The sequence below is a fragment of the Clupea harengus genome, chromosome 19 (assembly GCF_900700415.2).
Source record: "Clupea harengus chromosome 19, Ch_v2.0.2, whole genome shotgun sequence".
In the NCBI taxonomy this organism is placed as follows: Eukaryota; Metazoa; Chordata; class Actinopteri; order Clupeiformes; family Clupeidae; genus Clupea; species Clupea harengus.
The window spans coordinates 14236864-14249664 of NC_045170.1; the positions used below are offsets into that span (position 1 = coordinate 14236864).

The following is a 12801-nucleotide window of genomic DNA, read 5'->3' on the forward strand; positions in this document are numbered from 1 at the left end:
TGCTCTACTCCGTCTACACATATGACTGCACCAACACCCATACTTCAAATACAGTAATCAAATTTGCAGATGACACGCGACTGTGGTAGGACAAATCACCAACGGAAATGAAAGTGCCTACAGAGACGAAGTTGACAGACTGACAGGATGGTGTAAGCAAAACAACCTGACCCTGAATGTCAAAAAGACAAAAGAAATCATAGTTGACTTCAGACGGCAAAAGGCAAACCCTCAACCCCTCATCATCAATGGTGAGGAAGTGGAGAGGACCTCCTGCTTTAAGTTCCTGGGGGTTATGCTCTCAGAGGACCTGAAATGGATGAGTAACACAACCGCCACAGTCAAGAAAGCACAGCAGCGGCTCTACTTCTTGAGAATACTGAAGAGAAACAACCTGTCTTCCGAGCTGCTTAAGTCTTTTTACCACTGTTGCATTGAAAGTGTCCTCACATACTGTATCACTGCATGGTATGTCAACTGCACAGACAAGGACAGGAAATCCCTCAGTCAGGTCATAAGGTCTTCGGAGAGAATAATTGGACTTCCACTGCCTCCCCTGGACGACATCTTTAGGACACGCTGCCTCCGCCGAGCATGTGGCATTTTGAAGGATGAGACTCACCCCGCAAACCATCTCTTCACCCTGCTACCCTCTGGCAGGCGCTACCGGGCCACTACAGCCCGCACCTCCAGACTGCAGAACAGTTTCATCCCCAGGGCCATCACAGAACTAAACAATCACACAACCCTCATACCCTCCACCCAGCACAACTGCACTTTTTTTAGTGGTTGCACAAACAAATTTCGTTGTGTATCCAATGCACAATGACAAATAAAGTCTATTCTATATAATCCAATTATGAAGAAAAATATAGGAGCATTGTGAAATCATATTTCACACTCTCAGCCCCCTAGGAATAGAATTCCCCATATCTTTAGCACAGCCTCAGTAGGGATCTTAAATTCAGCAAAGAAGTTTATTTTCATTCCTTATATCACATTTGGTCATTTATCTAAAAATGATTGCCTACCACTGTATGACCCATGCAATTCATGGACACATGATTGAGTTAGAACAGTTTCGAAATTCAGAAATAAATGTCAGGCAATTCACAAGTGTAAACTCGGTTACATTTATTTACAGACTAACGAAGGCGCTTTTACAAACTACTCCCCATTTGTGAACATCCCTGCGTTTATTTGTGGATTTTTTTTACTTTCCTGACAGCTTTTTTACCAATGCATTTTTCTCAAAAGGACGTTCTCTGCAGGCTATCAGATGGCTCTTACAATTTCAGCCAATCACATCAACCTAAATTCGAGGTCATGACTGAATGCTACTGTCATGGCAAAAAGTGACCGGGTGCCAAAAAGAGCCCGGGTGATGTGATATTGGCTTTCGAGGACTCTTGAGTGACAGTTGCTATACCAACGCTTAGCATTACGTAACCCGGACACTACGTAACCCGGGCACTTTTTGGTCAGTCTCAAGAGTCGTTCGAAAGCCATCAGCTACTTGTTAGTCACTTAATATTGTGCCTAAAACTATTAAGTATTCCGTTTTAGCTACACCTGCCGGTATCCTGTACATCAACATTTGCAGTCAATACTACTTTTTGAATGCTATATATTGTGGCTAAACACATTTTTACCCGGTAAATAAAGTGTTCCATTTTAGCCGTTTACATCATCATTTGCATTTCAATTGAAATTGTTTAGAGTAGAAATTCGTTTTTATAAAAAGGAGAAAATATACTGATATACGGTGCTTGTTTATCTACCGTTTTAGCAAGCCAGCCAGTTAATTTGCTAACATCTTAAATAATATACGGTGCTTGTTCATCTACCTTTTTAGCAGGCCAGCCAGTTCATTTGCTCACATCTTAAATAATATACGGTACGGTGCTTGTTCATATACCTTTTAAGCAAGCTAGACAGTTAATTTAATAACATCTTAAATAATATATGGTGCTTGTTCATCTACCTTTTAAGCAAGCCAGCAAGTTAATTTGCTAACATCCTAAATACTATACGGTGCTTGTTCATCTATCTTTTTAGCAAGCCAGCCAGTTCATTTGCTAACATCTTAAATAATTTAAGATCTACCATTATTTGTTGATATAGGCCTATTTAGAAACACTTGGGAGAGTTCATACTAGCTTGCTAGCTATACACTAAGCAAAATAATGTGCCACAGCTAACGGAGGAATTGCTAATCGCTAACGAGATGTTAGCGGCGATTTAACCGGTTGAAATGTACTTACTTTGACACTATAACAAACTTGTGAGTCAACAACTTTCCTAATACAGTCAAACATCAAGCACATGGTTTATTGCAGGTAAAATACAGGCAAGCTGGTCTCAGGTAGCGAAGTATAATGCGAGATGCTCTGGGGTAAATCGCGTTATTGAGGTAGTCTGACTTCCAAAAAGAGCCCGGGTGACGTAATGCTAACGTTGGTATAGCAACTGTCACTCAAGAGTCGTTCGAAAGCCAATATTACATCACCCGGTCACTTTTTACCATGACACTACCACATATTCAACATGCACTGGCAAACGGGCCGATTTTGTGAAATAAAAGTTTGGATATACTTTTAACTTTATTTTTAATCCAGCATAGATGCTCTTTACTAAATGATTGAATCATGATTGATACTGATACTATTGCAGTTTGCTAGCAAATGGTGCTGATAGCTAACGTTAGCTTATGCCAAGCTAGTTTAACGCTACGGCGCCAGACGCCAGTCCTAATCAATTGCTGAGATTCTCAAAGATGGATATTACATTCTTGCTATGGTACTAGAGCTTCTCTAGCCATTTCTAACTTTAACTTAAATAGTGACTATAAGCTAAATAGTGACGGATGCCTGTATTTTGTGTTTGATGTAGGCTACAGCAGTTGGTCTAGTAGTCAGGTGGCTTAATGCACAATTTAGGCTCGATTGTGAGAGTGATAAAGGCATGAAATTTGGCACACAATTAGCTTTTACCTTACCAACTCATATTATAAGGGGTGCCCAAGTGAAACTGCTCGTTTTTCCGTTTAATGGAGATATTTAGTTTAGACCGAAATCAAGATATGCGTCACCTGTGGTAGCCTACGATTTTCATATTATTTTGCCTAGAAATGCTCACCAAATAAGTAATAAAACAGTTATTCATGCAAGTTTGTGTTTTCTTGTTTGTTTTTGATATGTTGTAGTTTAAACAAATGTCCCTTTGTTGAGTTGTGGTGCACTGTTGCTGCAGCTACCGTTGCATTCGGATGAAAGAATAAATGATGGAGTTATCTTTAGCCGTTCTTGGCGTATTTATTGAACAGGCTTCTGACACATCAGTCTCACGGTCAGAGCTAACTTCAACTGACTAACATATGGCAAATCGGCCTTTATAGCCTGTACCCTAGCGCCACCCTGTGGCGTAACCATATATACATACCACAGTACAGCATTACATTACATTACATATACATCTGAGTACATAATGAACATATCTCAACACCCTTTAAGTAGCAAAATTAAAGCAAGACTATTAAAGGACGCTTTAAAACAACGCAACTTTTCAGACGATGCCGAAATTCTAGCAAGGGCTGCAACAATTATAAGGAAAGACATTTTTGTTCACAAAGGATTTCATTTTTCTGGGTGCTTTCCAATGGACTGCCAATCAAAATATTTACCTTCTAGTTGTAAGTCCTCGTTTCTATCATTCTTAATGGTCTCAACATAGAGGATCAAGACAAGTCTGAAAGCCAGGCATGTTTGACAGTCTGTGAGACAATTGTCTTCAATAGTAAGAAGAGATCCTACAAGACCAAAACTGGCCAAACTCGCCACTCAGCATCTCGTGAGCTTCCGTTGTAGCGAAAAAAACTGTTTCAAATCTTAGAGTAAATTCTCAATCAGAGTCCAAAGACCGAGTGCAATAAACTGAAGTTTTATTCAATCCTGACATTCAGACATTTCATCCAAAGCGAGAGTGGTGGTCCATGGAGCAGCTCTGAATCTAAAACCCAGTGCAGTAACATTTTAAAGTCAAAGCTCGTCACTTATGCAAATCACAAACCTAAAACTTGTCTTAAACTGAACCAATCAGAATATTCTGCTTACTTATTACCTCATCATCTTTCAAGATGTCGAGCAGCTGTTTTCTTATCAGTAGTTTTACCCCTCCCGGTTGTGATGGCAAGGCTCTTTTTGTGGGAAACTTCTACCTGCTCTTTGATGAATTCCGCATCCCCTTACTCCTAAACGTTTTAATTAATATAAGAGCTGTCTCTGTAAGCCTGCACCTGTGGAAACTGTTTTGTTTTGAGAAAATAGGCATCTCTGTTCGGCCTGACCTTCATCCCTACACACAGGCCTCCCTGCCTGGCACACAGGCCTCTCTGCACCTGGGCCCCTCTGCCTGGCACACGGGCCCCCCTCCTGCACGTAGGCCTCTCCGACTGGCCTGACCTTGGTTTGTGCACACGGGCCATTCTGTTTGAACCAACATAACACTCACTCCTGCACACGAGCTATTCTGTTTATCCTAACAAAACACTCACTCCTGCACACAGGCCTTATGCATTTGTTGCTGCAAACATGCCTCATGACCACCACTGTTTTATAACAATGATTCTCAACACTTCCCCTACCACTATATGTTGCGTTCCATAACTAGTTACACCAAAACACCGATGAAACAATGGAATTCCCCCTCCTCATGGACCGCAACACTTGCTTTTTAAAACCTGCTGTTATGTAGTTAAATCAAAATCTATTGTCTGATGTCTTTCTGTACAACTTGTTTTATTTGTGCAGACTGCCTGTAATTTAATATTAGCCTAGATAACTGAGACTACATTAGCATATAAATTGCATTAGCATATACAAAAGCTGTAAGGAGAGTGACTTTCAACATGACTTAGTGAAAATGTTTAGTTTGTACAGACGTGTTTTAACATGAACTAGCATATGGTTTGAAGTTACTGGGTGAAATAAACCCATCTGTCTCGATTAGGTTAACCCAGCATTGGGCTGGTCCAATTTAGTCAATGGGCTAGGTTGATTCAACATTGGGTCCTAACTAACCCAGCGGCTGGGTTAAAATGCAGTCGATTTTGCTGGGCTAGACCAATGGTTATCCAGCAGTTTAGAGTGCCTTCTGCACTACTTAAGGAAAACAACCTACTTGAGATGGCAGGTGGGATGTTTGGCCATGCTTTCAAATATTGGTAGTTCAAGCATGTTCAATCACGTATAAAGAGGAGTTTAACAAGCTAAACATGTTATATTCACACTTGGTGAGCAGCTACCAGACACCATTGAAACACTTCTTTGTGTAGGCTAATCAGTTGTGCAGGTGTCGGTGTCTGTTATAGTGTAGAAATCCACAGTGTGGTCATATTTAATCATACCCTTGAATGTAGGTATACGTGATTGGCTGACGTCTGATAGGATGCAGAGAATGTCCTTTTGAAAAAAATAAATGCATTTGTGAAACAAGCCATGTCAAGTGTCAAAAATCTACAAATAAACGCAGCGATGTTCACAAATGGCAAGCGGTTTGTAAATGCACCTTCTTTCGTCTGAAAATAAATGTAACAGCGTTTACATTTGTGAATTGCGCAACATTTAAATGTCTGTCAGGAAATACATGAATTGTGTGACATTTATTTGTGAATGAGTGACATTTATTTTTGAATTTTGGAACTATTCTAACTCCCTAAAGCTTGGACTAAGGGTTGCCATTTCTAACAAGCATATCTCATAAAACATTGGGCCACATGCAAGAACATTTTTGTATTTTTATCTTAAATTTCTGTTGTTTTCTTTTTTTTTTGCTCGAACAAGTGCGCAGTCAGATTCAACAAACGCTCCTAACTTCAGATAGGCTTACTGTTACTGAGTAGGCCTAAATGGCCCGCATAAATACCATGGCTAATTCAGAGCGTGTTCCTAACAATTGGACGCCCCAATAATACCATCTAAGGCCAGCGTCCTGCCCCATACAGATGCATCTCAAAAAGTTAGAATATTGTGGAAAAGTTCATTTTTTCCCCGTAATTTAATTCAATAAGTGACACCTTCATAAATTCTAGAATCATTAGTGGCATGTTTCAAGCCTTTTTTGTTTTAATCTTGATGATTACGGCTTACAGTTCATTGAAATCAAATATCCAGTATCTCAAAATATTAGAATAAAGAATTTAAAATACAGAAACCTGTGAAGAGCTCTAATCAGCTAATTAACTCAAATCACAAAAAAGTATGTTAATTTATGCACTCAATACTTGGTCAGGGCACCTTTTGCACAAATTACTGCATCAAAGGCCCGGGACCCCCGCCCCCCAACACGGACTCTTATCCCGTACTCTTGTTTGCACACTCCTGCATAGACTGAACAGCTCTTTCATTTTCACCTTTAACATATTCTGTCATTTTTTTTATATATTTTATATATTGTTTTTCCTATGTTTGAAAAATAACTTAATATATGTTTTGTTTATTGTGTATGTTTATTGTTTGCGCCAATGTACCACAGAAAATTCCTGGTAGGTGTAAACCTACTTGGCAGTAAAAACCTTTCTGATTCTGATTCTGATTCTGATCAATGCGGCGTGACAGGGAGCCAATCAGCCTGTGGCAGTGCTGTGGGAAAAAATTAACTTTTTTCGATATATATATATATTTTAAATACACCTGTATATCAGCAATTATTCATTTAAGAAATGGCATCAAAGACTAAAAAGAAGAACTTCGGAGATCCATTAAAGAAAGTCTATAATTTTAACAGTCCTCAGGTGAAATGTAGGGACCTGTTAAGTAACGGGAAAAAATGACGAGTGCTGTTTATGCCGTGGTACCTGAGGACCGTACTGTCACTAAAGTAAAGAAGAAATGGTTCGATACAGCTTCAAAAAACGTTTCGCCACAGCAAGGCGATTAATGACTGCAACAGGAGCTGGTCATGGGGAAGTCTCCATCACGGAGATGGACGACAGAATGAGTGCCATTAGGTGATTTTGCACTGTCAGGCCTTGCAACAGAGGATGTGCAAAACCATTTATTCTTTTTTAAATGTATAAATGTAATTTATTTGCCCTGTCTATTGCTCCCCATGGTGATGGGTAGTCTAGCAATGGCATGAAAGTCTCTTTTCATTTGTATTTGTTCATACGTGCGGTGTATGGGAATTTGATGTACCTGGGTGATGGACCAAGGGGAGCACAGGACTCATCCCAGATAGCAAGCATATATGGGTCCACCGTGTAATGGACGGTCCGTGTAGTGACCCCTAGAAATGTCATTTTTTCAGTGTTGCACACACAACCAGGCTGAGATCTCAAATTCAGCAAACAAGTTCACCAATAGATCAACAGATGTTGCAGTCATCACAGCCCTTCACACTGTCCTTGCATATCTAGGATAGCATGCCACAAATGTAAGGATGCTGTTTGTCGATTTTAGTTCTGCATTCAATGCAATGATCAAATGCAAAAAACGGACTGAACTGGACTTTTTAAGCAACAGACCCCGAAATGTCAGGATTGGAGGGTACACCTCCTCAACTCTGATCCTGAACACAGGAGCTCCGCAGGGGTCTGTCCTCAGCCCCCCCCCCCCCCCCACCCCCTACTCAGCAGGTCATTGGGACGACAGTTAAACCTCTGAAGGTGGCCGACTACAAAAGGAAGACATCTGTATCATAAAAGATCCAACCCACAATGGACATTGTCTGTTTGACGCTCTCCCCTCTGGTAGAAGAACCAGGACAAATCAAAAGCAGAACAAACAGACTTTATTCCAAAGGCTGTAACCTCTGTTTTTACTCCACTGCCAAAGACCCCTCCCCACACACATATACAAACATACAAACATTCATTAAGCATTAAGAACTTTATGGACCTACTTATAACGCACATACTGCAACATAGCACACAACACTTCACATGCTGCTACCTCTTATTCTTTCTCCTTTCAATATTGCACCTTTTTAGGACACTTAGCTTGTTTTTATGGTTAATCTCTGTGTATATATTTGACATTATTTATTTGGCTTTATTGCTGTTTTCTTGTGTGGCTGCTGAAGAGCTTCAAAACAGATGTCCATTGTTCTCTTTACAATGACAATAAAGATCCACTCTAATATAACAAAGGGCCCTCCAAACGGGGCAATTTCTTAAGATGCAAAAATCGTTGATTTTGTTGGCTGCATTACCAGGTACGAACCGAACTGTCAGTACTTGAAGAAAGACTTTCAAAATCACCACCTAAACCTCAACATGAAAAGACCCCCACTTGGCAGGTGTAGCGCCCCCTAGTGTACAGCTGACTACGCCACCCCTTGATCTAAATTTGTCTGTGCTAAGGCCAGAGCAAGGGGAACTCTGTCCCAATAATCTGTACAGACACAGGTTCTTAGAAAAGTATAAAAATACAGTCTTTATTAATACATGGTATAAAAGTGTTGGTTTGGTTGGTCAACAGGTAGGAGTAAAATAAATAAACAAGTAAATACAGGGGGGAATCGCCAAGCTAACGGCACAGGAGCCAGAGAAGACAATGAGAACCACCAATAGAAGGGTTAGGGTCCCAATATCACACGTGATCACTGTCTATAGACACACTGCAACTAAATGTCACTCTGATAAACTTGATTTAAGGACTTTAGACTTCACACTTCACAGCAACTTCCTGTCACCCGTCTAGACATTGAGTGCAAGAGGGGGAACTAGGGAGATTGCCTTCTCAAAAGGGTCCTATATGCTACCCTGGCTCCACCACTACCGAGGCTGGCTACACGAGAGGGAGGGGGGACAAAACAAAGGAATAAAGAAACCATTCTAGCCTGTGATGTACAATACATGCACTCTCACTTACAATAATAGCTACAATCAACAGGCTAGAGGAAAAACAAACCAAAGGCTAGTTAGGCAATAATCAACACCACAATCATACACGTAGAGAACAGCAACCAACAAATGCTGGTTGCAGTTAAACAAGTCTGCCGCTCACGTTACAGTTTGCAAGGAACACTACGTTTGTAGGAGGTACCCCACGGCAGCCACAATACCCAGCGGGTGCTTGTACACGGAAATGATCACGCAAACACTGGTACACCACGGTTCAGTCAGCGTCTGCTGCCCCACACACACTTCGCACTTCAAGACAGCCCCCACATCATGGCTTCATCACACCAGTGCCAGCAGCTGAGTGACAACATACCGGCGTAAGGACCCCAGGTGTCTATATATATACGCCTACCTCTACGGCATTTAGGTGGCCTATTAGATGCCCACTCCACCCCCCAATTAGTGACGTGATTGGCACTGGGAAGAGAGCGCACAGAGGAGAGAGAGACTAAAGGAACCTAGTCCTGCCCAGGCTACACAGGTCAGCATAAGAAATGGATAGAAATGTTGGTAAAACATATGCTTGAAATAGGCACATTTCTTTGTCACTTATGTCTGAAATTGGTAGGATGTTTGTACAGCCTGATAGCTTAACCAACCACTGTGCAATTTCTCAGAACTTGACCTACCAAGTCTAACCAGACGTTAGACATGTCAAGTGATTGGTAGTAAGCTTATTCTGTTTATAGTGGTTTGGCATTTTTATACACTGTAGTGTAGACCTATGTAAATCCATGGTGTTGACAGCATTATTTCACATATGCCTTAAGTTTGTCTGTAGGAAAAGGTGTATGTAAATCTGCTTGTAAATCTTCACTGCTGCAGCAGTTTTCCATGGCCTCACATGTTTTTGTTGTATAGTTGTGTGAAGGGGGCCCTTGAGGTGTGGTCACTTTGAGATGAAAAGGACCCCAGAAATGCTGTTGCTATAGCTAGGTCGTTTTGAAGCCCTATAGCCTTTTGAATAACCTATACCCTATTTAAAAATAATCAAAGCAATGGCATGATGAGACATAAGTCTCAAATTGTTTATTGGTCAACAGCAAAATGCGATTTGGGCAAACAGAACTGGCCTAGCGGATTGACTTTCCGGTTACCATTGTCATGGTGACAACATCTACGGTCACGTGATATCCATGGTTATATCAAACAAACCCAGAATGTGAACACACTGCAGTGTACTGCACAGTGCACTGCTGCAGTGTGACCAGAGAATGCCGTGGTCAGTTCTGTTCAGTCAATTAAATGCGGTCAATTGTGTTGTGTTGTAAATTTAATTTGCAAATATAAATATGTAATTAATTCATTTGTCTCATTGAATAGAATTAATTATTAGTGATTAACTTCAATGACTGATCACAGTTGTAAGACCATTTCAGCCTCCCCATGGTCCAAAGCCTCTTTTTAATGTGCACTTTAAAGCCTTTTGAGTGCTCAACTCAGAGGGGGAAAAAGAGATGCCACTCCATTCAAAACTGCTTGTCTATATGTAGGTGAATTGTCATTTCAGCAGTGTGCATCCATTAGTGCACAGAAGCATATGGCACAAGTGCCATTTTAACAGTGAGCTGAAGCACACTGAAACAGAAATGGGTTTGAACTTGGGCGCATTTCATCAGATAACATTGCAAATGTTGAATCAGAAGTTGGTCCCTTCAATCAGTCAAAGGAGCTCAAACTACAATGGAGCTTACTGATTATTAAGCAATTCCTACTTGCGGCACCAAATCCACAAAAAAAAAGTAAATACATTTGCCAGCAATTTAATGAATGCTAAAGATTTTATTTATTTTTTTCTCATTCACATGTATAAGGCATTAAAACAGTTAAAATACTTTTATAAAACACTTATATTAAAATAACTCCACAGCAATGACCAAGAAAAAGTGCTCATTAGTCTTGCGGACAGATACTACAAAAATTGGCTTGGAAGAGCTTGATCAACAGATGGGTCAGCCATTAGGACCTGTTCTTACTGACCCAGTGGTACTTGTCCACCCGTGGCCCTGAGAAGGCAAAGGACGGACGGTAATTTTTGAAGGACTTGTGCTGTGGAAATGAGCCATTGGATGAGCCATGCTGTTGGTAACCATCCCCAGGAAAAGGCTTCCTTTTTGGGTAAGGATTCCATGACTGAAGAGGTGGACCAAACTCACTGATCTGCAATTAAATAATAAAAAAAAATATCATATGGCGAGACTACAAATTGCTACAGATATAAACACACGCAGTCTGAACTCCGATGATAATCAGGTCTGTTAATCTTACCTGATAAACACTGTTGGGGTTGCTAACAGTGGGAATGGTCTTCTGCTCAGGAGCAGACAGGCAACTGCTGTTGCTGCTACAGTTAATACTACTGATGCTGCTGCCGATGCTGCTGCTGATGTTGCCGCTCATGTTGCCGCTGATGTTGCTGCTTATGTTGCTGATGATGCTGTCTCCCTCCTCGTCAGAAGAGGTTCCAGAGTGGTAATCTGAAGAGGCCCTCTCCACTGCATTGTTTATTCTGCGCGAGAAGTCCCCATCGCATTTTGGTCCCTCCAGTTGAGTTACGCAGAATGGGGTGCTCTTCTCTCCATACCTTTTCGACAAAAACCCAGTTGTATCACATTTGCAAAGATCCTGTATGGCTTTGCACGCACAGCCGTTATACAAGACCACGCCTGAATAATTCAAACCCCATAGCCACACCATGCCCCTGCGTTCCTGGAGCCTCGTGTATGAATGGTCCACATATGCGTAATAACTGCGCTCAGCAAATTAAACCAAAATCAGTATTGAGTGTTCGCACGTCAAGGACACATACTCCGAATTTTGTATAATACTACACACTTTTTCGGAGAGATGACACGCTGGGACTGATTAAATGTTGTCGCCTAGTGTTTGATAAAAAGAGTGTGCGCATTTATTTAGGGAACATTCTACACAAACCTTCATTCAAGACACTCTTAATCAAGATAAACATCAGATTAAGTAAAACAGATCAAGCTTGAAGAAGAACGTTAACAAAAAAAAAAGGTTAGACTTACCGGCAAGAAACTTCTCCGGGGTCTACCCAAATGGTCATCTCTGAAGGGAGTCCCAAGTCATCAAAATCAATGTCACTTTGACGACAAGCTTGTTCAATATCTGGATCTCGAATTTGGAATTTATTCACTCGGAGACATCTTAAAAAGAAATAATAATAATTCAAAAAAAGGATATATTGGTATCAGTTACCAATGAAATCACCATTTGCAGCGTACACACATTAAAAATCAGACCGTGATACCTGAATGCTTGACCCTTGGATGGATTGCTTGGATACCAATGGTTTCTAAATTTCTCAAAGAGAACTGAAGTAAGAGAAAGAGCAAATGTATCCCTGGCAATTCGATTCAGTTTGCCATATTTCTGTGCAAGCCTTGCCATAAAGAAAACAGTCGCTGCAATTTCCTCCTTCATCTTTTGTTAGGAAAATAAAATGCTTGAAAGGAAAGATAAAATGCTGCTATATTGTGTAGTCCACCTGTTATAGCATAAAACCCAAAATATATATAAAAAACTATTTTCCTAAGTGCCCAACTTTGGCTCCAAGCTTCTGAAACTATTTGTGATTGTCTTTATGGTTAAGGTTGAGGTCAAATACATCTGACGTCTCCTGGAGCTTGCCAAAAAACGTTTACACTTCCAATCGCGGAATAGGTTAGAAAGTAAAGATACCCCCTGAAGTCTTTATAAGACATTCAGCGTAGCCTATTTTAATTATGACAGGAAACAGCTAACAGGTGTTGATTAATTCGTGACGTCATGTCTCAGCTTGGAAGCGTCCCACTGATGAAAAAATACTTTCATCAAATGAGAGCAGCGTCCTCTTGGCAGTGGGTAAAAGAAAATACTACTTCGTTGTCAATTGG

General features: G+C 40.7%; 1 protein-coding gene across 1 annotated transcript; it reads right to left on the minus strand.

The window, feature by feature from the left end:
- Nucleotides 1-10664: 10664 nt before the first annotated feature.
- On the minus strand, nucleotides 10665-12584 carry btg4 (B-cell translocation gene 4). Its single transcript, XM_012818336.2, has 4 exons — nucleotides 12177-12584; nucleotides 11935-12072; nucleotides 11171-11486; nucleotides 10665-11062 (listed from the first exon to the last, which is right to left on the minus strand). The coding sequence occupies exons 1-4, from the start codon at nucleotides 12347-12349 to the stop codon at nucleotides 10862-10864; spliced, it is 828 nt and encodes a 275-aa protein (XP_012673790.2). The 5' UTR covers nucleotides 12350-12584; the 3' UTR covers nucleotides 10665-10861.
- Between the last annotated feature and the right edge of the window lie 217 nt (nucleotides 12585-12801).